The 27,178-nt window shown below is 50.5% G+C and overlaps 1 protein-coding gene across 5 annotated transcripts in view; it reads right to left on the reverse strand.

Moving 5' to 3' along the window:
* Positions 1 to 235: 235 nt before the first annotated feature.
* LOC140612601 (actin, alpha skeletal muscle 2-like) overlaps positions 236 to 27,178 on the reverse strand; it is a 32,712-nt gene continuing 5,769 nt past the window's right edge. For 2 of the 5 annotated variants that reach the window (XM_072790342.1, XM_072790341.1), the window contains exons 3-11: positions 22,624 to 22,762; positions 19,259 to 19,282; positions 18,897 to 19,025; positions 15,549 to 15,659; positions 11,445 to 11,529; positions 7,544 to 7,705; positions 6,982 to 7,170; positions 4,668 to 4,849; positions 236 to 1,174 (exon numbers count right to left, since the gene is read on the reverse strand). In XM_072790342.1, the coding sequence (XP_072646443.1) occupies positions 875 to 1,174; positions 4,668 to 4,849; positions 6,982 to 7,170; positions 7,544 to 7,705; positions 11,445 to 11,529; positions 15,549 to 15,659; positions 18,897 to 19,025; positions 19,259 to 19,282; positions 22,624 to 22,740 (1,299 nt within the window). In that variant the 5' untranslated portion in view covers positions 22,741 to 22,762 and the 3' untranslated portion in view covers positions 236 to 874. Of the gene's footprint in view, positions 1,175 to 1,559; positions 1,877 to 4,667; positions 4,850 to 6,981; positions 7,171 to 7,543; positions 7,706 to 11,444; positions 11,530 to 15,548; positions 15,660 to 18,896; positions 19,026 to 19,258; positions 19,283 to 22,623; positions 22,763 to 27,178 lie in introns of those variants that run through there. The other 3 variants (XM_072790345.1, XM_072790344.1, XM_072790343.1) reach the window with 3 other exon arrangements.

Genomic DNA, 27,178 nt, shown 5'->3' on the forward strand with positions numbered 1-27,178 from the left:
ATGAATGAATCCAATCCTCAAGAAGGTACATGCTCTAAACTGGGTGTTTAGAGAAGAACATCCGAGGCTAAGTCAAAGTGCAAAATTAAGGTTCAAATATACAGACAAAGAAAATGTTAAATATCCCCCACAGGTCATGAGATTGTGTTCAAGACCTTGTCTGCTTTAAAGAATCATCTTTAGTTGCAATCTAGGTTAAATAAAAGTGAGATTTACTGGCTTCTCAACTAATGAGTCCTCGGATGGAGTTCAAGTTCAGCTGGTTCAAGCGGTGGGACGAGGTAGGGAATTCCCTGCAGCTTCTTATCTTCCGACACCATCTTTGCAGGTAGGAGTTCTGATGCAGTAGGACCTCTTTATTTTAGAGTAGTTGCCAGATTTAGCAAACAAAAACCCAGGCAATGTTTGGGATGGGCTTCTTCTAAAAGTTTTTTGCTCTATTTCTGAAATTCAGGTTTAACTGGCATTCTGGATTTTTCCTAGTAGCCCTACTTTAGAGTTTACCTGTTTGCTGTTGTCGTCTCTCACTGTGTCTAGAATTTATTCGTCACCTTTGATGCTCAGAAATGTCATCAGAGGGCATCTGTGTATGGGACTCTCCCAGGGCTCTGTTGACAGGGAAACCTTGTGCTCGGTGGGGGAGCTGCTCCCCCACTGTTTTGGTCCTTCTCTCCTATGTTGCTCACCCTCTGCACCCCTATGAGGTTTATGCACAGACTTGAATTCCCCATCATTGTCTCAATGACCTTCACCAAGTTAATTAGCCTCTCTTAGTTTCAGTTCCTGAATCATGAAATCGGTTTTAATAAACCAATCTCACAGCTGGGCGCATGAGGATTAAACCCCTGGCATCATGTGTGCCCTGGCTGCCGCCCTAATGGTGTCCTCCTGACCAGAGCATCTGCGCTGTCCTCCCCATTTGGGACGGCGTGTCTGTAGCAGGATGGCACTTCCCAGTCCCTGTGGTGGTTTGGGGCCATGTGACTCGTCCTGCCCAATTAACCGTGAGCAGATGTGCCCAGTGTCCCGGTCGGGCTGGAGACTTTCGTTGCCGATGAAAGGCCCACCAGGGGGATCTTATGCTCACCCACAGTAAATGACAATGTTCCAGACAGTGTCCGCTCTGTCGGCCAGATTCTGGAGCGAGGATGATGCAGGAGAGAGCCCCTCTGGCCTACAATGAACCAGCAGCACAAGTGGGGATCAGGCTGGTTTACGGCTGTGAGCCTAGGGGATGTTCGTTACTGCCACGCACCTGACCATGCTGACCATCCACAGGGGTTAGCAGAAGTTCCCTCCCCGGGGCGCCTGAGCATCTGCCTTCAGCTCAGGTTGTGATCCTGGGGTCCTGGGATCGAGTCCTGCATCAGGTTCCCTGCATGGAGCCTGCTTCTCCCTCTGCCTGTGTCTCTGCCTCTCTCTGTGTGTCTCTCATGAATAAATAAATAGAATCTAAAAAAAAAAAAAAAAGGAAAGAAAGAAATCCCCCCTCCCTGCTTCGTTGCCCTGTGTTAGTGAAGTGAGTGCCCTGTGAGCATTTCCCAAGACGCTGCAAACCGTGCCCAGAGAGAGGGTGTCTGTCCTTTATTGGCCACATCTACAGAAGTATGGGGAGGAAGGACCACCCTCATGTTCAAGTTGGTCCTGAGCTCTGATTGATCCAGCCAAGTTGGGGCTCAGCCTGGAGCTGGTATTGATAGGACAGGTCCACACAGATCCACACAGCTGCAGATCAGAAGGTTCTCCTACTGACGATAGAGGCACCGATGTCCTTATACTCTTTGCTAGTGACCCACATGTCCTTGAAGGTGGAGAGTGAGCACAGGATGGAGCCGCCCACCCAGGCACTGTAAGTGGAGTAGGGGCAGGTGGACACCTGGAAGGGTGGAGGCAGGGAAGGGGTGTGGGAGGGGGGGATTGCAGGGGAGGAGCGGGGGGCGGGGGAGAGGGGAAGAAACCAGAATCAAAATACTTTTCTAAATTTGGACATAAGGGCAGCCTGGGTGGCTTAGTGGCTTAGCGCCGCCTTCAGCCCAGCGAGGGATCCTGGAGACCGGGGATCGAGTCCCACGTTGGGCTCCCCGCAGGGAGCCTGCTTCTCCCTCTGCCTCTCTCTCTCTCTCTCTCTCTCTCTCATGAATAAATAAATAAAATCTTTTTTTAAAAATTTAATTAATTAATTAATTAACTTGGGACATAAAACAGCCATCCCTGAACGAAGCTCACGGGCAATTGTTTCTACCCTCCAGGCAAATACTATTTATTCTGACCTTTGAAGAAGCGTGTCGGTCCACACGCTGTCTGCCTGTGGCTTTAAACTACAGGATAAAAGGAGCAGGAGCAGAAAGGACTCCCCTTGGCTCTTAGGATCCCTCTAGAATGCATGATACGTCAAGTTCTACAAAGTCTACGTGGAAGGCATATGTGTTTTGCAGAAAAATGAGAAAATACAGAGGAGCAAAGCAAAAATCACAGGGGATTGAACAACCTGGAGAAATCCCTGTCGTTTCACACTCACGCTCGAGACTTTCACTGTGCTCAGCCCTGACTCGCACCAACAGCTGCCCTGTGCACATTCGCCCTCGATTCTGGGAGAGAACAGAGCGTCTGCCCCAGGTCGGAGGCACCTCTGCGCCTGGAGGAGCCAGACATCACCACGCCCACCACCAGGTGGGACCTCTATGGCTCAAGGTTAGATTCACTTGCTCAAGGTCAGACAGTGGCCGTCCTCATGTGTCCACGGACCTTCCTAAAGGCATGTGGATACACCACACAATAGAACAGGCTTGTTGTTTTAACGCAGGAAGGCAGATGCTTTGCCACAGGGATTAGCAGGGAAAAGGGATTTGGAGCGAGGATTCAGAACACCCAAGGTCCAGGGAGACGTGGGATGACTCTAGAGGATGATTCTCTAACTCGGCTACTGTTGCTCGCCAGCTCTGTGGCCCCACAGAATCCTGCCTGGCTGGGAAGCATTTGTTCCTATTGGTTAAGAAAAGAAATAGTGCACAAATTTTAAAGAAAAAAAAGGAAGAGTCAGAGGTAGGGGAAAGAGCACATTCAGGGTCAGGCATCCGGCAGAGGAGAGAGCAGTCTCGGCCACCCAGAGACCCACTGGTCTTTGCTGCCACCAACAGGCTGTCACTCAGACGAGTCACCTACCCCGTCTGTGTCTTCTCAGATCCCACAGAGCATGCACAAAACTGGGATATTTATGCATTCAGAAGAATGCAAAACCACCAACAGAAAAATGGCCAAAGGGTTGAAATAGGAAAAACATGCTAAAAGAAAGAAAAGAAAAAGAGGAAAAACCACAGACCACTGGGCAACGTTTGCAGAACTAGTCACCTTCGGGAGCCCTGTAAACCTAATATTTCCCTAAAAAATAAAAGCCATTACTTAATTTTTTTTTAAGCCATTACTTTAAAACTGAATACATACATAACAATTTTACGTGGTGGCAGGACGAGGGCAAGAAGCCCAAGCAAGAGCAGAGCCGGGCAGATGACTGATTTCCTTTGGGCCTTTGGCACTGGCCCTGAACGCATGGTCCATGTCTGCACTGTCACCCCCCTCACCTCTCGTCCACCTGAGCCAGTCCTCCTCCCCGTCTACCCCTCTCTGGGGTCCCTCTGGCCTTAGAGCACCTTGCCTCCGCAGAAGCCTCCAACGGGTGCACCTGGAGCCCCTGTTCCACCTCCAAACTCTGTAACTGTCCTTGACCAGCTCTCAGGCGCCAGAGAGACACCTGACGTCTCCCCCAGCTAGTCTCCCAGTGGTCTTCCCGCCTGCAGGGATGGCAGCCACATCGCTCAAGCTGCTCAGGCGGGAACACTGGGGGACATGCTACCTCCTCCCTGTGGACCTTCCACCCTCATCTGGAGCACTGGCCCACCCTGCACCGCACCTGACAGTCCGTGCCCCACCCCCAAAGTCAGCCCTCCCCAGAGCAGCTGGAGTCATCCTCTGGGCTGGCTCTGCTCAGGGTCGAAGCCCCACACGCTTCTCTGACCTCACTGCCCTTCTCCTGGCTCAGCCCCCGCCAACCCGGCCTTTCCTTCTGAAGCCCCCGCCAACCCAGCCTTTCCTTTCCCCCGCCACAGGGGCTGCTCCCTCTGCCTGACCGTGCTTCCACAGACATCCCTATGGCTCCCCTGCTCCTCCGAGCATCTCCCCCGAGCATCTCCCCCAAGCATCTTCCCCAAGTATCTCCCCAGAGCATCTCCCCCGAGCATCTTCCCCAAGCATCTCCTCCAAGTATCTCCTCTGAGCATCTCCCCCAAGCATCTCCTCTGAGCATCTTCCCTGAGCATCTCCCCCGAGCATCTTCCCCAAGCATCTCCCCCAAGCGTCTCCTTCGAGCATGTCCTCTGAGCATCTCCTCAGATGTCGCCTTCCTGAGGAGACCCACCCTGACCACTCAAGCCTCCTTCCTTGGCTGCTTCCCCCGTGGCTCACAGCCCCTCCTAACACCTGTATTCCCTGGCATGTTGGTTTGTATTGTACGGCTTCCTTCACTGACTAGCATGTGAGCCATTAATGTTCCTGACTTTTGTTTACTGATCACTCCTCAAGCACCTGACCACGTGCCTGGCACACCTGGTATTCTAGAATTTTCTGTGCAATGAATGCAGGAAGTCCCCGAAGGGTGGGTTGGGGCACCGTACCTTCACGTTAATCGTAGGGGAAACCAGGGCAGATATCTCTTTCTGCAACCGGAAGCACAAGCCAGAACAGGAGCCAGTTCCTCCAGACAATACGATGTGGCTGAAGAGAATCTTCCAGAGGGCAGAATTGCAGGAGCTGATGCTCTGGAAGGCCTTCATGTGGATGCCTGGCTCACGTCTCCCTGTCAAGATGGGCGGAGGAAGGCAGAGGTTTGGGGGCTGCAGCCTCGGGCTCTTTCCTCCCAGTTGGAGGCCCTGGGGAGGCGCGGACTCCCCCCCAACCAAACCTCAGCTCCGAGTGTGGTGGCAAACATCAGCACCACTGACCCCAGGGCCCTTACAGATTTCAACAAGATAATGTGTGCGACTACGTGGGACTGACTAGCCAATGGCTGAATAAACAAACATTAATTTCTTCTCTCATCTGAGATGATTTATACCCAAATGTTAACTGACAATTATTAAAATTTAATGCCACGGTATCAATTGCTCTTATAAACGGGTTTCTGCAGAGGCGGTGTCCTTGCTCAGGTGGCCTTTGAAAACTATACTAATTCCTCCTTTTTGAAAAAAAAATATTTATTTTTTAATGGAAGTATAATTGACACACCACATTATATTAGTTTCAGGTGCACAACTTCACGATTCGGTATGTGTATATATTGCAAAATGATCACCACAATACGTCTATTTAACATCCTTCCTAGACTCATCATTAGTCCAAACACATAAACACATATATGGGGGAAGAGCCCTTCATGACAGCGACAGGATGTCTTGTTGTCCTCATCTGGGATAGCATGGACCACACAGCCTCGGGATAAAGTCTGAAAAGGCTGATCTTCTGGAATCGTCCAGGACGTGCCAGACCCAATGAGCATGAGCTGCAAACGCTTCACTCTCATCACGGTGTTGGCTGTGTGCTCCTGCTCATAGAGGCCTACCCAGACTCAGAGGAGAATGTTCACATTGTCAGTGAGGAACTTCATTCAGGGATGGTTTCACGTGTCCACCTAATATTTTGGGGGCACATGCTATGATTGAAGCCATTTTCCACTGCACAGTCCAATGGGGAAAGCGGAGGTAAAGCCAACCCACTCACACTAGATGTAACAGCCATGTCCTTACTAGGCACTAATTGTGGGGAAGTGGCTCCGTCCTTTTTATTCCCCTCTGCCCCTTGTAACCAATTATTTTTTTTTTAATTTTTAAAAATATTTTTAAATTTTCTAAAATTTTTAAAAATTGATTCCAGGAAATAGTTGGTCTTCCATGACTACCTGGAAATCTTCCCTGTCAATGGGGATTTTACAAGCCATCATTTTTTTTCCTGTTCTGCACGCCTGCCAGGGAGCTTAGCCAACTCAGTGCTCGTGTAAGACCTCTAGATCACTGGGGCTGCTTCCAGCATCTGGCCATTGTAAACAATGCTGCAAGGAAGAGGTGGTGTGTATACACAATGGAATATGATTCAGCCAGAAAGAAAGAATGAAATCTTGCAATGAAATCATTGCAATTTGCAATGACATGGTTGGAGTTAGAGGGTATGATAGTAGGTGAAATAAGTTAATCAGAGGAAGACATGTACCATATGATTTCACTCGTATGTGGAATTTAAGGAACAAAACAAATGAACAAAGGGGAAAAAAACAAACCAGAGAGACAAACCAAGAAACAGACTCTGAACTACAGAGAACATGCTGCTGGCCGCCAGAAGGAGGTGAGTGGGGGCTAGGGGAGCAGGTGCTGGGGATGAAGGAGCGCACATGTCATGATGAGCCCTGGGTGATGAAGTATAGAACTGTCGAATCAGTATATTGTACACCCCAAGCTAATAAAACACTGGATGTTAACTATACCAGAATTTTAAAAAGAACCTCTGAATCAGCCAAACATTTAGTTTCTTCCAAACCTATGGTTTTAGCTGCTTTGTCTCCATTTGTATATTTCAAATTATTTTGTGAGTAGACGGAGTATGAATAATATATAATGGGAGAGAAAAATATGGTCCCATGTAGAATTCAGTCACACCTGGCAAATATTTAGTGCTCTGCACTGGATTTCTTCATCTGTAACATGGAGCAGTGTCAGATGGGGGAGGATTGTAGGCTATAGCCCGTGTACGGTGGTCGCCAAAGTCACAGGCATACAGTACGGGTTTAACAAGTGATAGTTAATATCACAGGAACTTTTGAAATGGGTGCCAACTTGCCACTCAAAGCAGTACCCCCTCCTGGCTACAGGGCTCCATTCCCTTTATAGCAATCCTGCTATCCAGGTTTGGACTCACCCCTGGCCCCTTCCCTCCCCTTACCTATGAGATCTGCCTGAAAAAGCCCTTCAGGGCAGAAGAACTTCTCCCGCCCAAGGGTGATCTCCTGGCCATCGGGCAGCTGATACTTCTGTGCGTAGGAAGGACAGTCAGCTTTCACTTTCTCCTTGTCGAAGTCCAGAGCCACATAGCAACATTTTTCTTTTACGTTCCGGATATATTCCCGATCACCTATGGAGGAAGGGAAAAAATGTGACCCAAGATGGTTCACAGGAGCATTCTGTCCCCAGAGAGCAACTTTTTGAAAACTCAGCTCCTTGTGGTGGGTACATGGTGACCATCATCCTCATCATCACCACCATCACCATCATCACCACCGTCACTATTGTCATCATCATCATCATCACCATGATTCTCATTGTCATTATCGACCACTACCAATCACTAAATGTCCCTAAATATAGATGGGCCTGTTTGTAAAACTTGAATCATAGTCAAGTAGTCTTAGCTTTCTTTACAAATTGAAGGCCGCAGGTTGAGCAAGCCAAGCAGGATATTACACCCCAGAGACTGGTTCACTTGGCCAATAATAGCAATTTCCTACCTGTGCTCACCAACGAGTGCCCACTGTTTGTCAATAGTTTCAGGAGGTACAATGTTAGGTCTTGGCCTGCCATGTCCACCTGGATGGTCGACTGATGTAAAGCACAGCCGTCAATGATGGGCACAAAGTATGTCATTCCTTCTCCAGATTCAATGGTTGTTCCTAGACAAGAGAACATGCTGGCATCATCATGCAGGGTGCATGACATCCCTTATCAATTGTCAAGTCTGCAGGAAGAGATGGTAAATGGGAAATAATTGGAGGAGAAGGCAAAGATCTGAGGAGCAAACTTTCTTCTGTAGGAGTGTGCTAGGGTAAAACCTATCCAGGTCACACCAAAGTTTTGGTCAGAAAACCTGCAAATTTTCTTATTAAACAAGACATATAGGCATTAGCAGCAGTTGCCAAAGGATAAAAGAGAAAGAAGAATATTCTGCTCCTAACAGCTTTTTCCCTAAAAAACTGTCCATCAGTGTAGGCACTGGGAATCTCTGGGTGGCGCTTGATTGTCGGAAGAGGCTAGATGCAGTGAAGGATGTGTACGTTTTAGATAGCAAGGCAAACTACATCTCTCTGTGTTAGTCCAAAATTTGTGATGTGGGTTTGGAAACACAGGCTTCACTCTGTGTGAAATGGTGACTTGTAGAGCCATCCAGAGTGGATCAGTGGTCTGGACGATTGCCTTCTTTCACATGTTGGCTCTGGTAACCAAGGACTTCACATTTAAAATGAAGACCTCCACATCTAGCTAAGGTAGGGAACAAGGAGTGTGTTCCCTCCACACACCTGAAACACCTAAAACAGAAATACAGGAAACAACAGTTTTTAAGATGTTGGACATCAAGCAACAAAGGACGATCTCAGTGGTCCCTGAGAGAGGGGACGTCACAAGAAAAGAACATGGCAGACCATGATCCTTCATGAACACAGACACGAAACTCCTAAACAAATTTTAGCAAATATATGCAAAGGATAGCAAGTCATGACCAAATTGATTTTATCTCAGGAATGCAAGATTGGTTAACATTCAAAAATCAATTAATGTAATTCACCATGTTAAAGAACTAAAAGAGAAATTCTACATGATCTTATCAGTAAAGGCAGAGAGTGCACTTGACAAAATCCAACATCCATTCATGATTAAAAAAAAAACCACTCATCAAACTAGGAATACTGGATAATTTCCTCAAACTGATAAAGGATGTCAATGAAAAACCTATAGCTAACAATGCACTTAATCATTCAGTAAGACTGAATGATTTCCCTTTGAGGTCTGGAACAAGATAAGGATGTCTGTTTCCACCATTTCCATTTAGTATTGAGTGAAGATTCTAGCCAGAGCAACGAGGCAAGAAAAAAAAAAAAAACAATAAGAAGCACTCAGTTTGGAAATAAAGAAATTAAACTATAGACAACATGGTTGCCTAAGTAGAAAATCCTATCAGCACTAATAAATTAGTTTAGTTAGGGTGCCAGGATACAATATCAGCATACAAGAGCTACTTGTATTTCTATATACTTGTGCAGAACTATCAGAAATTGAACTAGAGATAGAGTTTATAATAGAATCAAAATATATGAAATACTTAGAGATAAATCTGATGACTGGTTTGCGCAGATTTTACACTGTGAACCACGAACCACTGCCAAGAGAAATTAGAGAACATTTAGGAGATATACCATATTTATTAGTCAGGAGACATGACTGTTGTTAAGAGACCAATTTTCTCCAGATTGATCTATAAATTCAATGAAATTCTGATCAAAACTCAAAGATACTTTTTTTGGTAGAAATTGAGAACATGATTCTAAAATTTATATGAAAATGAAAAGAACCTGGAATGGCCAAAATGTTATTTAAAAAAAATAAGAGTCCGAAGGTGTAGCACTAACATCATATTTCAAGATTTATAAAGCTCCTGTAATCAAGACAATGTGGTATCATCCTAGAGGTAGACAAACAGATCGCTGGGACAGAACACAGACTATAGAAATAGACTCACACAAATACGGACAACTGGTTTTCCAAAAAAATGCATAGGGTAATTCGATGAAGAATGTCTTCACTCTTCAGTTGTCTTTTCAACAAATAGTGTGGGAACAACTGGACATCTATACACATACCAAGAAAAAAACTTCATGCGTACTAGAAGCCACACACAAAACCGCGCTCCACATGGATCACAGAACTAAGTGTAACACTGAAAATTATACAACTTCTAGGAGGAATCACAGCAGAAAAGCTTTGGGTTCAGCATGTGTTTCTTAGATTTTACACCAGAAGCATGAGACACACACACACACACACACACACACACACACACACACACAAAGGATAAATAGATTTCACTGAAATTAAAAACTTTTGCTCTTCGAAGCACATGGTGAGGAAACTGAAAAGCCAAGCCAGAGACTGGGAGCAAATCTTTGCAAAACATGTACCCAATGAGAGGCTGATATAGAGAACAAAAAGCATTCCCAAAACTCAAAGATGAACAACTCAGGGGTACCTGAGTGGCTCAGTTGGCTGAGCATCTGACTCTTGGTTTCGGCTCAGGTCATGATCTCAGGGTTATGGGATCAAGCCCCACAACAGGCTCAGCACTCAGCATGGAGTCTATTTTTCCCTCTCCCTGCCCTCGCACTCTTTCACTCTCTCCTAAATAAATAAATAAATAAATAAATAAATAAATAAATCTTTTTACTTAATTAATTTTTAAAGATTTTATTTATTCATTCATGAAAGACACAGAGAGAGAGGCAGAGACACAGGCAGAAGCAGGCTCCATGCAGGGACCCCGATATGGGACTCGATCCCGGGTCTCCAGGATCATGCCCTGGGCCAAAGGCCGGCGCTAAACCGCTGAGCCACCCAGAGATCCCCAATAAAATCTTTTTTTATAAAAAAGATGCAGTCAGTGAAAAATTGACAGGACATTTGAACAGACACTTCACCAAAGTTCCATATAATGGAATGCTCACCACTACTGCTTGTTAGGGAACCTACGAGTCAAAACCACAGCGAGGTGCCACTGTGCACCTGCTAGAAGGGCTGCATGATGAAGAGCGGCCGTGCCAGTCTGTGGAGGAACGGGCACTCTCATGTGGCTGGCAAGCAAGGCATGAAGGCATGCAGCCATGCTGGGAGCTAGTTTGGCGGATTTTTAAAAAATTAAAATACTCTTACCATCCGACCCAATCATGTCACTTGTAGGTATTTTTATGCAAGTAAAACGAAAGTGTATGTCCACACAAAGACTTGTAGACAAATGTTCACAGTAGCTTTATTTATAATAGCTCCCGACTGGAAACAACCCAAATATCCATCCACAGGTAAATAAATCAGCAAAGTATGGTGCATTCACACAATGGAATACCACTTGGCAATAAAAAGAAATGAACTATTAATACAAACAGCAGCACGAATGAATCTCCAAATAATTATGTTGAGGAGGAAAAAGCCACAGGAAAAAGAGCGCATACCCAACAACATTCACGCAAAATTCCAGAAAATGCAAATGCATGTGAGGACAGCCTGGAGGGGGCAGCGTGGGGCGGCGTGGGGCCGGGGGAGGGGGGAGGTTTAGAAGTCTCGGATCCGTCCCTTATCTTGACTGTGCTGGTGGCTACATGAGTGTATCTACACGTCAAAACTTCTTAAATTGCATGCCTTAGGCACCCTGGCTTCATCATGCGCCAGTGACACCTCGATAAAGCTGTCAAGGAGCTAAGTGAGCCGAGTGGAAGCAAATTGCTTACCCAGGAGGACGGGAGGGAATTAGGAGGAGGGCTGTCCAGTGTGTTTCTCACGTCCCGTGGATCCTTCCCTTCATTCATTCATTATTTGGCAGGGAGGAAGAGGACAGGCGTGGGCTCACGGGGCTCCGAGGGGGCCACTCACCCGAGGTCTGGCCAGAGGCGTATAGAGAAAGGACTCCCTGGTTGGCTAAGTACAGGGCCGGCACGTTGAAGGTCTCAAACAGGATCTGCGGAGAAGCAATGGGAAGCGCTGGACGCCAGGCCAGTGGACGGAAGAGCAGGCGGGTCTTCCCTTAGTCCTCGGGCGCATGAAGCCCACCTGCGGGGGCACCTGGCTCCCCAGAGATCCAGCCTACGGAGTCAGGGAGCGTGCCACTCTTCAGCCCAGCTCTGCCCACGAGCTCCGCAACACTGCCTCCCAGTAACGCAGGCTCGAATCCTTCCCAGGGACCTGACGGGGCAGACGTAACACGCTGCCACAAGACCGAGGGGATCGCATCATCTTCTGAGCCACCCCGTTTTCATGATGGGGGTGATGCTGAACCCCCAATGCCTCTGTGAAGCCAACATTGTCCTCTCCACGCTTTTGTTCTTTCGACTCTTGGAGGCTAGGCAGGCTTTACACAATACTTTGATTTGGGATGTTTTACTTGTTTTATAACAATTGCAACAACGAAAGCCGTCAGTTACTATGTGTTAACTGCGCCCCAGACACTTAGTCCAGGCACAGTGCGTCCAGGATGCTCTCCTGGGTACTGACTGTACACAGGGTGCAAGGCGCGGACAGGGGAGGCACAGCCCTGCTTTTGTTGCCCATGGCGTCCCCCCTGGGGTATGTACATTGTCTCCGCCTCGTCCACATGAGAGACTGGTGGACGAGAATGTTAGGGAACAGGTGGCAGGGGTGGGAGGCTGGGCACCGTCACTGTGAGGTTGGCTGAGCAAGTGAATGATTCTCCTGCAAGATAGTGACACTGGGGTTTAAGATTTCAAGGTTCTTTTGATGGTGGGACCAACACGCAGTCACTTGGACCACTGATCGGCAAACTTTGTGAGGTACAGCTCCAAACCTGCCAACAGGGCCACAGGAGGGTAGCACCTGGGGACAGGGTGACAGCCAGCTAGAGCCGTCGGGGCATCTTACGGACGGCCAGTCGGTAGTTAGCTAAGTTTGGGAGGATCCCTGTGATTTGGCTCAACTGAATGATTTCACAGGCTCCTGGGCAGAGGGGCTGTCCTTAGTTTGGTACCTGGCTCAGGGGCAAGTAGGGCAGGTGTACAGTGGCCCTGGAGTGGTATAAGACCGTAAGGGAAGTGACTGGGGTGTGGGCTGCTCAAGAAGTGAACCAACTGGCCTCTGGCAAAGACCTCAAAACCCAGTAGACAGCATTTTAGAAAACAATATTTGCACACAGTGTGCAACACCACTGAGTGTGTTGGGGGTCACTAAGCATGTGTCTGAGGGCAGCTGTCAGTGGGGGCTTGGGGATTTACCCAAGACAAGCAACAGCACGTGTCCATGCAAAGACTGGCTCATGCCCATTTGCACCTGGCTCTTTCACAACAGCCCCCAAGTGGAAACCACCCAGATGTGCATTTGTAACATGATGCGTGGAAGGTGAGGCACCCAGATGCAGGCACCCCATTTAAGGACACAGAGATGGGCACGGCAGTGGCGGTGAGTCTGTGTCACTCTCCGGCGTCCCCAGAGTCTGCATCCTGGTGGAGGAGGCAGGGCATGGACTCTAGGTGGGAGAGCAGCTTTTGTGATCCCACTAGAAACCCCACCTCCTAAAAATGCAAGGACAAAAACCAACCTCAGCTCCCCCGGTCTGGCATGAGGCCAGAGGTCACAGAGCTTGGAAGGGTCTTCCAGGATCCTGGGGTCAAACTCCCATCCTACAGATGAGAACACTGAGGCAGCATTTGAGGAATGCTCAACAGGTGCTAAGCACGGTGACACACACGTCACGGCTTCGACCCATCTCGTTTCCGTGACATCCCCAGTGTGATGCCATTACCATCCTGATAGGGAAATCAAGACACCTCGACGACAAGCAATCCACCCCAGGTCCCACATGTGGGGAGAGCCAGGGCCAGAATCAGGCTCCCCACTGCTCCCTGCACCTGCTGTTCCACTGGGACGCAGCCCCAGACATCCTGCTAACAGGCAGACTTATTCTGGGAGAACCAGCCCTGTGCTCCTCAGTTTGTTCCAGCCTCTGGGAGGGGCCGGGGAGTCTGGCACCTGGACAGAAGGAGCTCGCAGGGGAGAGTCCACAGATGGGGGGACTCCATTCTCCCGCAGTGACGTGCTGCTCCCTGAGTCCCCACAGAGGCCACCGTTGCAGGCTGCCCCCCATCTGCCTACAGAAGCTTCCACCTTCCTCGGCCACTCTCTGCCCTGGGCAGTAGCCAAAAGTTCCCCTTCCCTGGGTGACCCGCTGGCTGGGTTCTGCCCACGGCAACGCTGGAAGGAGGGGACGTCCCTGCTCCCTCCCTGCTGGTCCCTGCTGGTCCATCCTCCTGGCAGAGACCCTCTCTGGGCTGCTGGCCACCTGTGCCCTGTCAGGTTTAGGGGCCCGGCTCCCCATCACTAGCCTAGAACTCCACACTGGCTCACGTCACTGTTCTAAAACTCATACTCACCTTTGTGCATAATCTCTCCAGTAAAGAATCACCAAAATTACCCCACGTGTGTGTCCCTTTGTTTTTATGCTGAAATCTCAGTATAATCAAAGGGTAGATTCAGAGAGAGCCGGGGCAGAAAGGCAGGCGGTGAGCCCAGGGGAGGTGGGCAAGTGCCAGCACAGTGGCTTGTGTGAGGGTAAATTTTTTCCTTCAATTTGACTGGGCCATGGGGATCGCAGACACTTGGTCAATCATTATTCTGAGGGTGTGTATATGAGGGTGTTTGGGGATAATATCAACGTTTAAATCTATAGATCAAGTAATGCCAATTACCCTTCCCCATGGAGGGTGGGCCTCATCCAAGCAGTTGAAGATCCAAACAGAGCAAAAGGCTCCAGCCTGCCGACTCTACCCCTGCAGATCCTGGGGTTTGTCAGTCTCCATAATCACATGAACCAATTCCTTAAAGCAGATCTGTGTGTGTGTGTGTGTGTGTGTGTGTGTGTGTGTCCCACCGTTCTGATTCTCTGGAGGCCCCTACAACAGTTTGGCAATGGCATATTCCCCTTGAATGCGGGACAACCCTGCTTCTCTCTCTCTCTCTCTCCAGCTCACTGGGTCCATGATGGGCACACGCTGTTCTCAGCCCGGTTACCTGCTGTTTCCAGGCCGTGGGCCTTGTGCCCGGTCCACGCAGAGCCCAGCTGTGGCCCACTTCTGTGGGCCTGACCACGTGCGGGCGAAGATTCATCAGCTTCCTCGGGGCTTGGTTTGAAATGAGGCAGCAGCTCACGCCTGTGCTCCGATTGCTGGTGCTCTATTTCTGGGCCATGGAGCAAGCCTCCTCCACGGGCAGGTGGTACCGCGGGCTGCCGGCCTGCCCTGGGTCACTGCTCACTGCAGGAGACGCCCCTGGGCTCCAGGGGTGCTGGGCCAGGTGGTAGAGCCTTGCTGCTTGCTTAATTAGTCCCTGGACATCCTCATTAGGTGTGCCTAGAACCTGGCAGCCCCTGCGGCCCCCTCCCACCTGGACCCCCCTCGGGCCCTAAGGGAGACTCTGCAGTCTACTGGAGGATACCCTCCTTTCTCCACCAATCTGTCCTTGACAGCCTCCGAGAACCAGTTCAATCCAGTTCATCCAGGTCAGTCCTATCCACACGTACCACGAACTCCTTCCTGGGGGACATTGGGAGCTCTTGGGTCAGGTTGGGAGCTCTAAGCTGGCCCCATGACCCAGCAGGACTGAGAAGGACCCAGCGGACCTCCTAACCCCCTGCCCTGCAGCCTCAGCCAAACCCCTTCTGCTCCTGCACACCCCCACTCCTTCACCTGTGCAAAGGGACAACTGCCCTGCCCACAGACCTGCTGTCGGGTCCACCTGAAATGAGTCACAGTAAACATTTCACCCATGCCCGGTCCCTTGGGGAGCTTTCCCGTGGTAGCTGCCTTGCTTGCCACCAGCGTCAAAGGGGACAGATGTCTCCTGTGTCTTCATCTCGCTGAGCAAAGAGGCGATGCCCTGAGGGCATCCCCCAGGGTCAAGGCTCGAAAAGTGGCCAGAGCTGCTGCCCCATGACCTGCTCCCTGACCCATTGCCCACCACCTGGCCTCTTACCTGTGACATCTTCTCTTTGCTGGGCATTGTGTTTAAAGGCGGCTCTGTCATCATCAGAGGATGCTGCTCCGGGGCGATGCGGAGCACCTGGTAGAAGGAGTGATGCCAAATCTGTGGCGAGAGAGGGTAATACGGAGGCACAGTGAGCCACAGCCAATCTGCTGCAAGGGGGATGGAGCCTGTCTACACCACAAAGTGGCTTTCTGTAGATGCAACTGTGATTCACAGCAGGACAGACAGTGAGTGTGGCTATGACAGGACACAAATCCTCCATCTGTTGCCGGCCTTGAGTCGGGGCAAGAGGAGTGAACAAAGATGCGTGAGGCATAGTCCTCATCTGATGGGGGCAGACGTGAGCCCCGAGACACAGCACCGGGAAGCATGGCACCAGGCATGTGCCAGACAAGCTCTCTCCTTATCTGTAGAGTGGAACATTTTCCTTCCTCATAGGGGACCCTGAGGACATGAGTGAGGACCAAATACGACATTTGAAGAAAGCCTAGTGGCCACCTTGACCAATACCACAGCCTGAGCGGCTTAAACCATAGGACTTATTGTCTCCCAGTCCCAGAGGCTTGCAGTCAGCCAGGTGGGGTCCTCCTGAGGCCTCTCTGCCTGTGTGTAGATGGCTGTCCTCTCCCTGTGTCCTCACGGGGTCACCCCTCTGAGCGTGTCTATGTGTCCTGATCCCCTTATTGTAAGGACCCGGATCACACTGGAACAGGTCACCCCTAGTGAACTCATGTTACCTTGATTGCCTCTTTTAAGACCCCATCTCCAAATATGGTCATATTCTGAGGTTCTGGGGGCCAAGACTCCAACACAGGAGATTGGGGGACACAGTTCAGGCCACAGCACCCAGCAGAGTGCTTGGTGCACAGTAGGTACTCAATAAGTAATGGTTACTTACTTTGAATAAAGGTCCCGCCTGCCTCTGTGGGGGGAGGCTCCATGGAGGATGAAAACAGATGTGAAGGATGGACTCCCTGGGGGAGCTAAGTGAAGGGAGTGCCTCTGGAAAGAGGGCCCATGTGCAAAGACGTGGAAACACAAAGCAACATGGCACCCATGAAACAGCAAAAGCCAGACATGGGCTCATGGCTGGATGTGCAGCCACTGATGCATTGGAACAGGGAAGGGGCATGACCCAACATAGAAGAAGTGCTCAGCAGGCTGCGTGAGGGTGAGCTGGAGGGGTGACGTAGGAGGATGGGTACCACAGGGTAGGATCATTGTAATGATCCTGGTATTCAGGAAAGACTTGAACCAAGAGTCAGAACCAGCTAAAGACCCACCATTAGTCAGCTCCACTAGGGCTCAGCTCCTGGACAGGGGAGGTAAGGGGTGGGTGGAAGCCACAGCCCAAGTAGTCTGGATTCTGCAAGCTCCTGGATCCTGCAAGTGGGCTGCACATTCCAGAGACCTATCTACACTGCTTCAGTTTCTGCATCCCCTATGATGCCCTGGTAGAGGGCTATGGACAGAACCAGAGCTGACACCCCAGCTGTGCAGATAGGAAGAGTGTCTGCAAGTGATGCTTCCACAACCACCCTCCGAGACAGCCTTCAGGGATGCACACCTCCTGGCCTCAAAGCCCCGTGCATATCTTTCTTGCATGGAACCAGGACTGGCTCATGCCACCTGCAGAATATGGCAGCTGTGAAGGTGTGTGGCTTTCAAGGCTACATCATATAGCCGTTGCAGCCTTCACATTGGCCCCTTCAATTGTTCACTCTGAGGGAAGCCAACCACCATGCTGGGAGGACTTTCGAAGGGCCCTGCAACAAGTTCCCAAGAAGCACCACCCTACCAGCCACATGGAGCACCACCTAGGAGATGTCTCCTCCAGCCCCAGTCGAGCCTTCAGATGGTACAGCCCTGGTTGACACCTGACTGCTGCCTCATGAGACACCTTGAGCCAGAACCACCCAGCTGAGCCACTCTCAAATTCCTGACCCACACAAACTGGGAGATGTAGTAGGAGGCCATCAGTATTTTAGCCTCTAAGATTTGGGACGGGTTGTTATGCAGCAGAGATAATTAATATATCTTCCCAGGCAGCATGTAAACTTCAGCCACATATGGAAGCTCTGATCAGAACCTCCAGCTACTAAGACGTAAAGTGGTTCAAATAGCCATATTCATTACATCTTTACCCTGCTGGACTAAGGAATTTTATTCTGAAAGTAAAATATACATATTGTAACATTTACCAACTTAACCTTTTTAAAAACTGCACAGTTTAGTGGCATTAAGTATAGTCACACTGCTGTACAACCATCACCATCACCCATCTCCAGAAATTGCTTGTTGTCCTCAACTAGAACTCTGTCCTCCTTCCACACTGACTCCCCATCCCCTTTCCCCAGCCTGTTTTTCTAAATCTGCCAACTAAGGGTGGAACCCCACAGTTCCTATCTGGCTTATTTCACTGAGCATAATGTCCTGCAGGTCCAGCCGTGTTGTGGCAGGTGTCAGAATGTCCTTCCTTTTCAAGGCTGGGTAATATTCCACCGGACTATACAGCATGGTTTCTTTACCCATTCATCTGTTGATGGACACCTGGCTTGTTTCTACACCTTGGCTATTGTGCATAATGCTGCGCTGAGCATGGGGGTGCAGACGTCTCTTCCTGTCCTTGTTTTCAATTCTTTAACTTTTTGAGGAACCTCCATGCTGTGTTCCACAGCGACTGCACCATTTTACACTTCCACCAGCCATGCACGAGGTCCTGATGACAATGCTTGTCATTTTCTATTGTGGTTGCTGTTTTTAAATGGCCGTCCTAAGCATGGGGAGTAGGGACTTTTTATCCATCATCCCTTTAACCTTCACACCAGCGTTATGTGCAAAGACAGTTATACTCTTTTCTTACAGATAAGGAAACAGAGGGCCAGGGAGGTGGGTTACTTTCCCAAAATGACATAGATTGGAGCACTGGGTGGCTCAGTGGTTGAGTGTCTGCCTTCGGCTCAGGTTGTGATCCTGGGGTCCCGGGATCGAGTTCTGCATCAGGGGATCCTGCTTCTCCCTCTGCCTGTGTCTCTGTCTCTCTCTGTGTGTCTCTCGTGAATAAATTTTTTTTTAATTTAAATTTTTTTAAAAAATTTTTTTAATGACATAGATATTAAGTGGTGGAGAGAGGATTCAGGCTCAGGTCTCTGACTCCATGACCCATGTGGTTAGTAGCTCGATGTAGTGTCTACAGGGACTGAGGGCTAAGAGATGCCCAGAGAGCCCTGGATGCCAAGGCACCTCCCTCCCCAGGTGCTGGGGCAGGAGGTATGCCACCTAATATCGGTAGTGGATACCATGACCAGGTCCCACCCCAGCAGAAGCTGAGCCTACCTTCTCCATGTTGTCCCAGTTAGTGACGGTTGCCCGGGAGATGGGATATTGCAGATTAAGCTCCCCTCGCTTTTCCTGAGCCTCATCTCCGATGAACCAGTCTTCCTCTTCCATCCCCACCAACAGATTCTGAAAGACATGGGCCAGGATAGATCTGCTCCCAAGAGTAACTCCCCCTCACTTGGCATCCACGTGTGGGTACACGATAAGCAGTGACTGGGAGCTGTGGTGTGCAGCTGGGAGACCACTCCAGGTCACGGCACTGGCAGCGATGGCCTCCTCAAACCTACACAATTTCAAGATGCCACTAAGAGGTTTCAGCAAAGGACTCGCAAGGTAAAAGTGCTCCTAAGTACACTCACCTTGTCCACCTGTGGATGAGTCACCTGGGGGCAAGAGAGAGAAGCGGTGGATGAGGCGAAGGTGTCAGGGAGGGGCACCAGCTTCTACACATGCTCAGGAAAATTAGCAGGGGAAGGGTCTGCAGTTTAATGTAATTTGTTATTCTTTAGGAAGATGGACCTCGCTACTTTTGTGACAGAGTAAACCAGTTATTCCGTCATTCAGAAGGGATTCGACAGTTGATCCATGTGTAAATCTGTGTCTAACAAGAAGCAAACATCAATACAGAATGAAGTGTGAGAAGAAACAGAGAGGGTGCCTGATGGGGCTAGGACAGGCCATAGGATGTCGTCCAGCTGAGAGCCTGGATGTAGGAGAGAGGGCTGGGCGGGTGTCCTAGAATGCTGGGCAGTCGGCATGGCAGCTGGGAACTTCCTGAACCAGTCATTCATGAAAGGAGTCCAGTCCCATGTTTCCCAGAAATGGGTCTGTCTGGGTGTCCATCCTGTTCTCACTTGTTGGGAAAGAGCAGTCTGTAGGAAGCATGGCCTTGGGATCATGCTGCAGTGCTGCCATGCTGCAGTGGTGCAGGGAGGTGCTGTGCTGTGATGGAGCAATGGATTCCAGAGAGAAGCCCCATTCTTGAGGCCACCACAGCTCATGCGCACAGAGCTCCATACATTAGGAATTTGTCTTTGAGGCAAAGGGGCTTGGGCTGGGGGGAAGCACTAGCCGTGAGACCCCCAGCAAGCTGCCTGCCTCCTCTGAGCTCCATCTCCACTCTTGGATGGGAACAACATCTTCCATCCCACATTCCTCTTGAGGCTGCTGTCAGGGGAGCAAGGGCTGTCAATGGGAACACATTTCATAACCTGAAAGGATGTGCTGACATGAATGACTGTCCAGGCCACCCTGCCTCTGACATTTTTTGGCTTAGCCAAATCTTGATGCATGAGGGTGGGGGGACTAAAGGGCTCCACGGGCAGGGAGGAGCAGTGTCACCCTGCCGAGATGGACAAAGCTCCGGCCAAGCGGCTGCTCTGGTTGGGGTGGACTGAGGGCCTGCCTCTCCATGGCCACGGGGCCTCCCATGAGGGGTCTCGCTGTCGGCTTACCACCAGACTGAGAGGCAGCTGAGGGGCCGTGGTGATGTGAGTCCACGCAGAGCACCCCGTCCTGTGCTGACTCCCCCTTAGAGGCAGAAGCTCACTTCCTGCTGCCCTGGGGCAGCCCCCAGGCCTGGGAGGGAGCAGCCGAGTACCTCACAGGACACAAGCAGAGAACCCCGTGCGCTGAGGTTCAGGTGGGCCACTTACTGAGCAGCTAATTCATCGTGGTCACTCGTTTCTATTTGGGTGAGAAATTTGATCTTCCTCACTGTGATTTTATGCTATTTTATATATAATCTTGCTTCCTACTAGGCCACTCTTTGTACAGTTAACAGGATTTTTCCCTTCCCTGGGGCTGTGGACTATCCCTGTGGTGCGACATCGAGCTTTCCCCTGGCAGGACACGTCACTGCACCTGCTGGCACAAGATGCCATGCCAGGATTTCAAACAGTGAATGGAATACAGGGCACAGGTTACACCATGTTGGGAAGCTGAAAGAGCCAGCGGGGAACACCGAGGCGCCCAGAGAGTGGAGCACCAGGATCGCTGGGCAGAGAATGAGGCGCTGCAGGGAGCTCAGAGGAGGCCGTGGGAGCTGGAAGAGGACGCTGCCTGGACAGGGAGGGAGGCTGGTGAGGAGCGGGAGCACGCAGGCCCTTGCCACTGCCCATGGATGTGAATAGGGCAGCAAAACAGTGAGGAGACCTGCCCGCTCGGCCCCAGATTGACAACATCTGTCAGGGAGCAGTTGACAGGGGTGTCCCAGCCCCCAGGGGGCACAGAGCTGCAGGAAGGTGGGGCTTAGGGGCAATAGGCAGAAGCCACCTGTAGTGGGTTGAAGATATGTCTACACCCAACCCCCCAGAACCTATGTAGAGGTGACTGTATTTGGAAAAAAGGTCTTTGCAGATGTAATTTATTTATAGATATTGAGATTGAACATCCTGGATTGTTGGGATGGGGGCTGAAGCCTGTGACAAGTGTCCTTGTAAGAGCCAAGAGAGGGAGACCCGAGACAGAGACGGGAAGAGGAGGGACCGCGTGGAGGCCTAGCAGGGGCTGCAGGGGCAAGGCTGGGAGCCCCCAGCCGCTGAAGGAGCAGGAAGGATCGTCCCCTGGCGCCGCTGGAGGGATCCAGCCCTGCCCACACCTGGATTTAGGGCTTCCAGCCTCCAGAACCAAGTCAGAATAAGTTTCTGCTGTTTTAAGCCATCAGTCTGTGGTCACCCGTTACTGCCATCCCGGGACACTCACACTCATCATGGTCGCCACCCTTAGCGTCATCTCTGTCACCGCTACATACTTCCTACAGGCCGGACGCCACGCTAAGCATGCACGCACCACCTCACTTAAGGTTCGGCCAAATGTGGCGTTTATGCTTTCATTAACTGAGCTCTCAAGGCAACTTGCCCAAAGTCACATGAGGGCTGAGGCAGGGCCAATGTTCAGATGTGGGTCTCCTGACCCCGCAGCCCCCACTCTTCACCGCTAAGCTCTGCAGTCTTGAAGAAACAGGCCTGTCAGCTAGCAAAGGGGCAGGCACCTGCTGCCACCCACTTAGAGAGGGGCTTCCTGCCACCCAGCACGCCCCAGGTAGGAAAGTCCATCTTAACTTCAGCTGCATGATTACAAACATTGTCATTAATTTGCTCCAAGTGGTGTAGAGCCTGGGACCCCATGATATTTGGGATGCCCCGCGTGACCGTGCCGCTCCTTCTCACAGATGGGTAAACTCCCCAAGGAGGAGCACAGGGACTCAGCACCGGGCGCTGAGCTCTGACAGGCCCTGCCTCTCTCACTTGCTCACCCGGGGATATGCTGGTTGCTCTTCAGCGAGAAGGGCCGTCGTGGCACCTACCTGGTAACAAGTTACTGTCATTATGTGAGCTCAGGGCCTCCCGGCTGCTTTGGCCAGAGAGGCCCTAGCACTTGGCAGGACCCTCCAGAGGAAAGCAGGTGGCCACCTTTAAAGGGCGCGCAAGTCTGGACGGCAGAGTTGGAGCCAATCCTACCTGCTGCTCGCAGGGAAGGCCCAGACGAGGAGCACAGCCTCCGGCCCGCAGACGTGCTTTGTCTCATCCCCTCATTCTTCCATTTGTAGAAGAATGAGCTATCCTTAAAATCTTGACATGAACATCGGAATTTCCACATGAGCCAGCAATTCCACCCCCCGAGGACACCCCCCCCCCAAAGAGCCGAGAGCGGACCTCAAACAGACATGGGCCCACCCACGATCACAGCAACATGGTTCACAATAGAGGTTGAAGCAACTCACGTCGTGTCGAAGTTTCCCGAGGATGGTGGGGAACATGGCCAGGGGAGCTTCTGTGCCCGAAAAGCCCACCTTGCTGAAGCCTGAGCCATAGTCACAGACGACGGGCACATTCATCATGTTGTCTGTGACCTGGACGGGGCTGCGGGAGACACAACATGGTTATTCGTGCCATTTGCAAGGTGTTGACTGAGGGCGGGTGCTATGCCAGGGAGGACGCAGGCTCTGCACTCACAGCAGTGTGGGTGGCTCCCAGAACCTAGGCTGGGGCCCTGCCTGGGGTCAAGCCGCTGCCTGGGTGCTGAGGGCAGTGCTCTGGAACAAGTGTGTTTTCTTTCTTTCTTTTCTTTTTTTTTTTTTTTAAGATTTTATTTATTTATTCGTAAGAGACACAGACAGAGAGACAGAGGCAGAGGCAGAAGAAGCAGGCTCCTTGCAGGGAGCCCGATGTGGGACTTGATCCTGGGACCGCAAGATGAAGCCCTGAGCTGAAGGCAGACGCTCAACCACCGAGCCACCCAGGCGTCCCAAGGAGTGGGCTTTCAATGACCAAGTGCATTTGGCTGCCCTGGAGAAGGCAGGCCTGGGGACCCGCTTCTGGGCTAGAATGCTCCTGCTGTGACTGTGCTTCTACTGGTTTCTGGCACAATCCATGACTTGCATCACAGGGGGGTCATCTTTCCCATTCACTGAACCAGAGGCGTTGGGCAGCGAGACCCCAGTAGGAGCTAGTGGCCTGGTGGTCACTGCCAGGCTCCCCCTGGACCCCACTCAAATACCACCTCTCCCGGAGACGGAGACACTGCTGGCCTCCTGGCCTCGGGGTGAAACCCACCCCCCACTCCCTTTGCTTTCAGGCATCTCCTTTATGTATCTGCAGGTTTGGAAAACATGAGAAAATACATAGAAGAGAGTCGTGATCACCCACAGCTCCACCACCTACAGCTGCCCTGTTGTATTTTGCTAATTAGTGCAAATCTATAATAGATGATTTTTTAAAAATTATTTACCCTCAGAACAAATGAATTCATTTTCTCTTTTGAACACTGTATTTTAACTAAATCTGTATCATCACAAATGTTTTCATCCCGTTAAGGCGATCTTCATCACTTTCTGGGTAGAGAAGGTCTATATATATTAATTATGGAAAATAGAGTGCATTCTGGGGAAAGAGGAAGCCCTCCGCAGACCCTACTAGCCACAGACGGCTCTCGTTAGTTCGGGGTATTTACCCTCGCAGTCCTTACAAGCCACACGGTGGTCACTTTCTCTCCAGCCGTGTGGGTACGATTCCAGGGGCACAGAGTGCAGTGGAGCTGAGTGCTCATTGTGCACACACATTACGTCTGCTACAGAGGATACATTTTCTCTGCAGTTTTGTATTGGACTCTTTCCTGGACATGATCCGCATTTCTGAGTCACCAGGTACCACATGGATGCTTTCTGAGAGTGCAGAGCCCCACACTAGCCTACCAGGATTTAACCATCCCTAACTGGGGAAGGCTCAGATCTTGGCCGCCTTTCCTCCCCTTTCCATGGGACCCCCATGGTTGCACAAATGTAGGTGCGGTATGGGCAGCTGGGCCTGCGCACGCTGTTCACCAGGTGCTGGTCGGTCATAAACCACTGAGGACCTGGAGGCTGATGGCACGAGACTAGGTGCTTGACATCTGCAAACCCCATGCAGCAACAGTACTCAAATGTAGGGCAGTCATGGGGAAGAAGGACATGAGGGATGGTGTGGGTTAGTGTCCCGCCAAAAGAAGGAGTGTTGACAATCCTGACCCCCAGCACCTGTGACATGACCTTATTTGGAAGTAAGGTCTTTACAGATGTAATCGGGTTAAAAGGAGGGCATGAGGAGCCCTCATCCAATGCTTGGGCTCTTTTTTAAGAGGAAGAAACTAGACACAGATAGAAGGTCAGGTGGAGACAGAGCAGAGACTGGAGTGATGTGTCCATGAGTCAGGGGATGCCAAAAATTGCCAACCACAGCCAGAAGCTGGGAGGGAAGCCTGGGACTGACTCCTCTTCGCCCCCTGCCACACCTTCATCTTGGAATGCCACCCCCGGGACTAGGACAGAGTGACATTCTGCTGTTTTGAGTCCCCCCAGCATGTGGTGATTGATTCCTGCAGCCACAGGAGACCACCAGAAAGGGCAGAGGCACTGACCCCCAGCACTGTGAGATGACTTGTATCCCCATCTTTCCAGTCCCTTTTGGTCCTCAAGCTTCAGTGCAGATGTGGCCCCCAGCTCCGAGAGGGCTTTCCAAAGTGGTCACGGCCAATCCCTCCACTCTTTCTTGTTTTCCTACCACTTGTTATTTTGCACTGTTGGAATGAACACCATCCCTTTTCATTTAATTGAGCATTTTCTTTTAACTTTGCTTGAAGATTTTAGCTCTGTCTACAGGAGACCCAGCAGAGAGGCTCAAACACATGCGTTCGGGGGTGGGGGGCATCCTTTCCTTCCTCCCTCCTTCTGTCCCTCCCTTCCTTCCTTTTTCCTTTACATTTATTTTATTTGACTCTTCTCAATGAACTAAGCCATGCATTTGTAAGTCCAGACACAGCTCAGGTCACCAGCGTGGGAGATTCAGTGCCTGTAGGCCTCATGGGATCAGAGAGGCCCCGGGTCCAGGTGGCACAGTGGGGGCGGATATGGATAGCAGGCTGGGATCTGGTCCTGTGATCTCCACAAGACCCTCCTCGGAGTTTCAGTATTTGCAGATTAAAAGTGAGACATCAGGATGACCCGGATGAATGTGGATCTCCTGGACAGGACCGCTGCTGGGCACATGGTTGGCTGGGGACCCAGTGATGTTCTGGTGAAGACCAGAGTCAGCACACGCACCTGCAGAGCTCCCTCACCTGGGAGCAGCGCGCTGGACTGACAGTGGCGCCGGTCACAAGTGCACAGGCGCTCAGGGCAGGCGGTTGTGGGTTAAATTCCTGAACATTTATTGGGGAGCTGGGTCTTCTGTGTGGCACTTGTCAACAGGGATGCACTCCTCGCAGGTGCTGAGTTAAACAAGCGCCATGTCTGGCCCATAGGACTTGTTCAACCCATAATACCAATTATTATTACATAATTGCTGTGATCTAGAAACCAAAATGTCACCTCAAGCTATTGCACATTAAATTTGTAAATAATAGGGCAGCCCTGGTGGCGCAGCAGTTTAGCACTGCCTGCAGCCTACAGTGTGATCCTGGAGACCCTAGATCGAGTCCCACGTCAGGCTCCCTGCATGGGGCCTGCTTCTCCCTCTGTCTGTATCTCTGCCTCTGTGTGTGTGTGTGTGTCTCTATGAATAAATAAATAAAAAATCTTTTTTAAAAATTTCTAAACAATAGTCCCCACAAGCCAGTTTCCCGGGGGTGAGGTGTTTTACGCGGTTACCGGGGAATGTGTGGAGCTGCCCGAGGGGGTCCACCTGCAGTGGACATTGGGGAGCATGTGCTATTGCCGCCAGAGGAGATTTAACATATTCTGACCCCGGGGCTCACCAGGAGAGCCCAGCCGCTCAAGTAAAACAAACCCTGTGAGCAGAGAACGTGGGCAGCCTGCCAGGACGGGGCCTGGAGACCCATCAGTGTGGATCTGATTCTTGGAGGTGACTCTCTGAACCGTTATGTTGATTATAATGTCCAACTCCCTGTGATCAGTAATTTGGGCTCTGAGTCGAGCAATGGACTTCCTCGATCAAGTCAGATTGATGTGGTTCATAAACCAAAATGTGGGGCACACCCATCAGGCACCCTGGGCCTGACCACCCGCCTCCCTCCACCGTGGACTTAAAAGCTCATGTTTTGTAAACTGCAAAGTGCTATGCACACCTAAACAGTGACCGTGATTATAACATCAAGGACTTGAGTTTATGATTTTTTGAGTAATTTAAATTTCCCAGATGGGAGAGGATGGGATGGATGAGCATGTGCACTGTGTGAGCGTGTACACTGTGTGTGCATGTGCACATATGTGAGAGAGAGTGGTCTAGGATGAAGAAAAGTCAGTAGGTTGAAGTATTTGCCGCAGGATGGAGGGATATATGGATGTGCACACAGACACACAGATACATGGAAAAATTCACAGACAAACATACATGCAATCATTTCTATCCTCATGTTCCTTACACATCTGAGTTCAGATAACCCTGTCTTCATCTAATCCATTTGTTAAAATGGAATCCGTCTCAAAATGGTCCTTACTGAAGAGAAGTGAAGGGCCTGCTGCTCTGCACAGTTTCTAGAATCTCGGCTCTCTTTTATAATAAAACACAATTCAATCCCATGTGCGTGTATGGGATCCTGACTCACAACATTACATTAGCAAGTGCAGGAGAAACTCCTGTGGAGTCTTCCCTCCTCCCCACCCTGCATCGAGCCAAATCATCCCTGAGGCCTCAGGACGGGATTCGTTCTCATGGGAAACAGGACCGGCAGGATGTGGCTACTGTCTGTTTTTCTTAAGAAAATGACACCTCCATGTGTCCCAGCAGAGGGGCACACAGAGCCGGAAGGGAACAGAACATGCCGTGTTTACAAACTTCCTGTTA

The sequence above is a fragment of the Canis lupus genome, chromosome 21 (genome assembly GCF_048164855.1).
Source record: "Canis lupus baileyi chromosome 21, mCanLup2.hap1, whole genome shotgun sequence".
In the NCBI taxonomy this organism is placed as follows: Eukaryota; Metazoa; Chordata; class Mammalia; order Carnivora; family Canidae; genus Canis; species Canis lupus.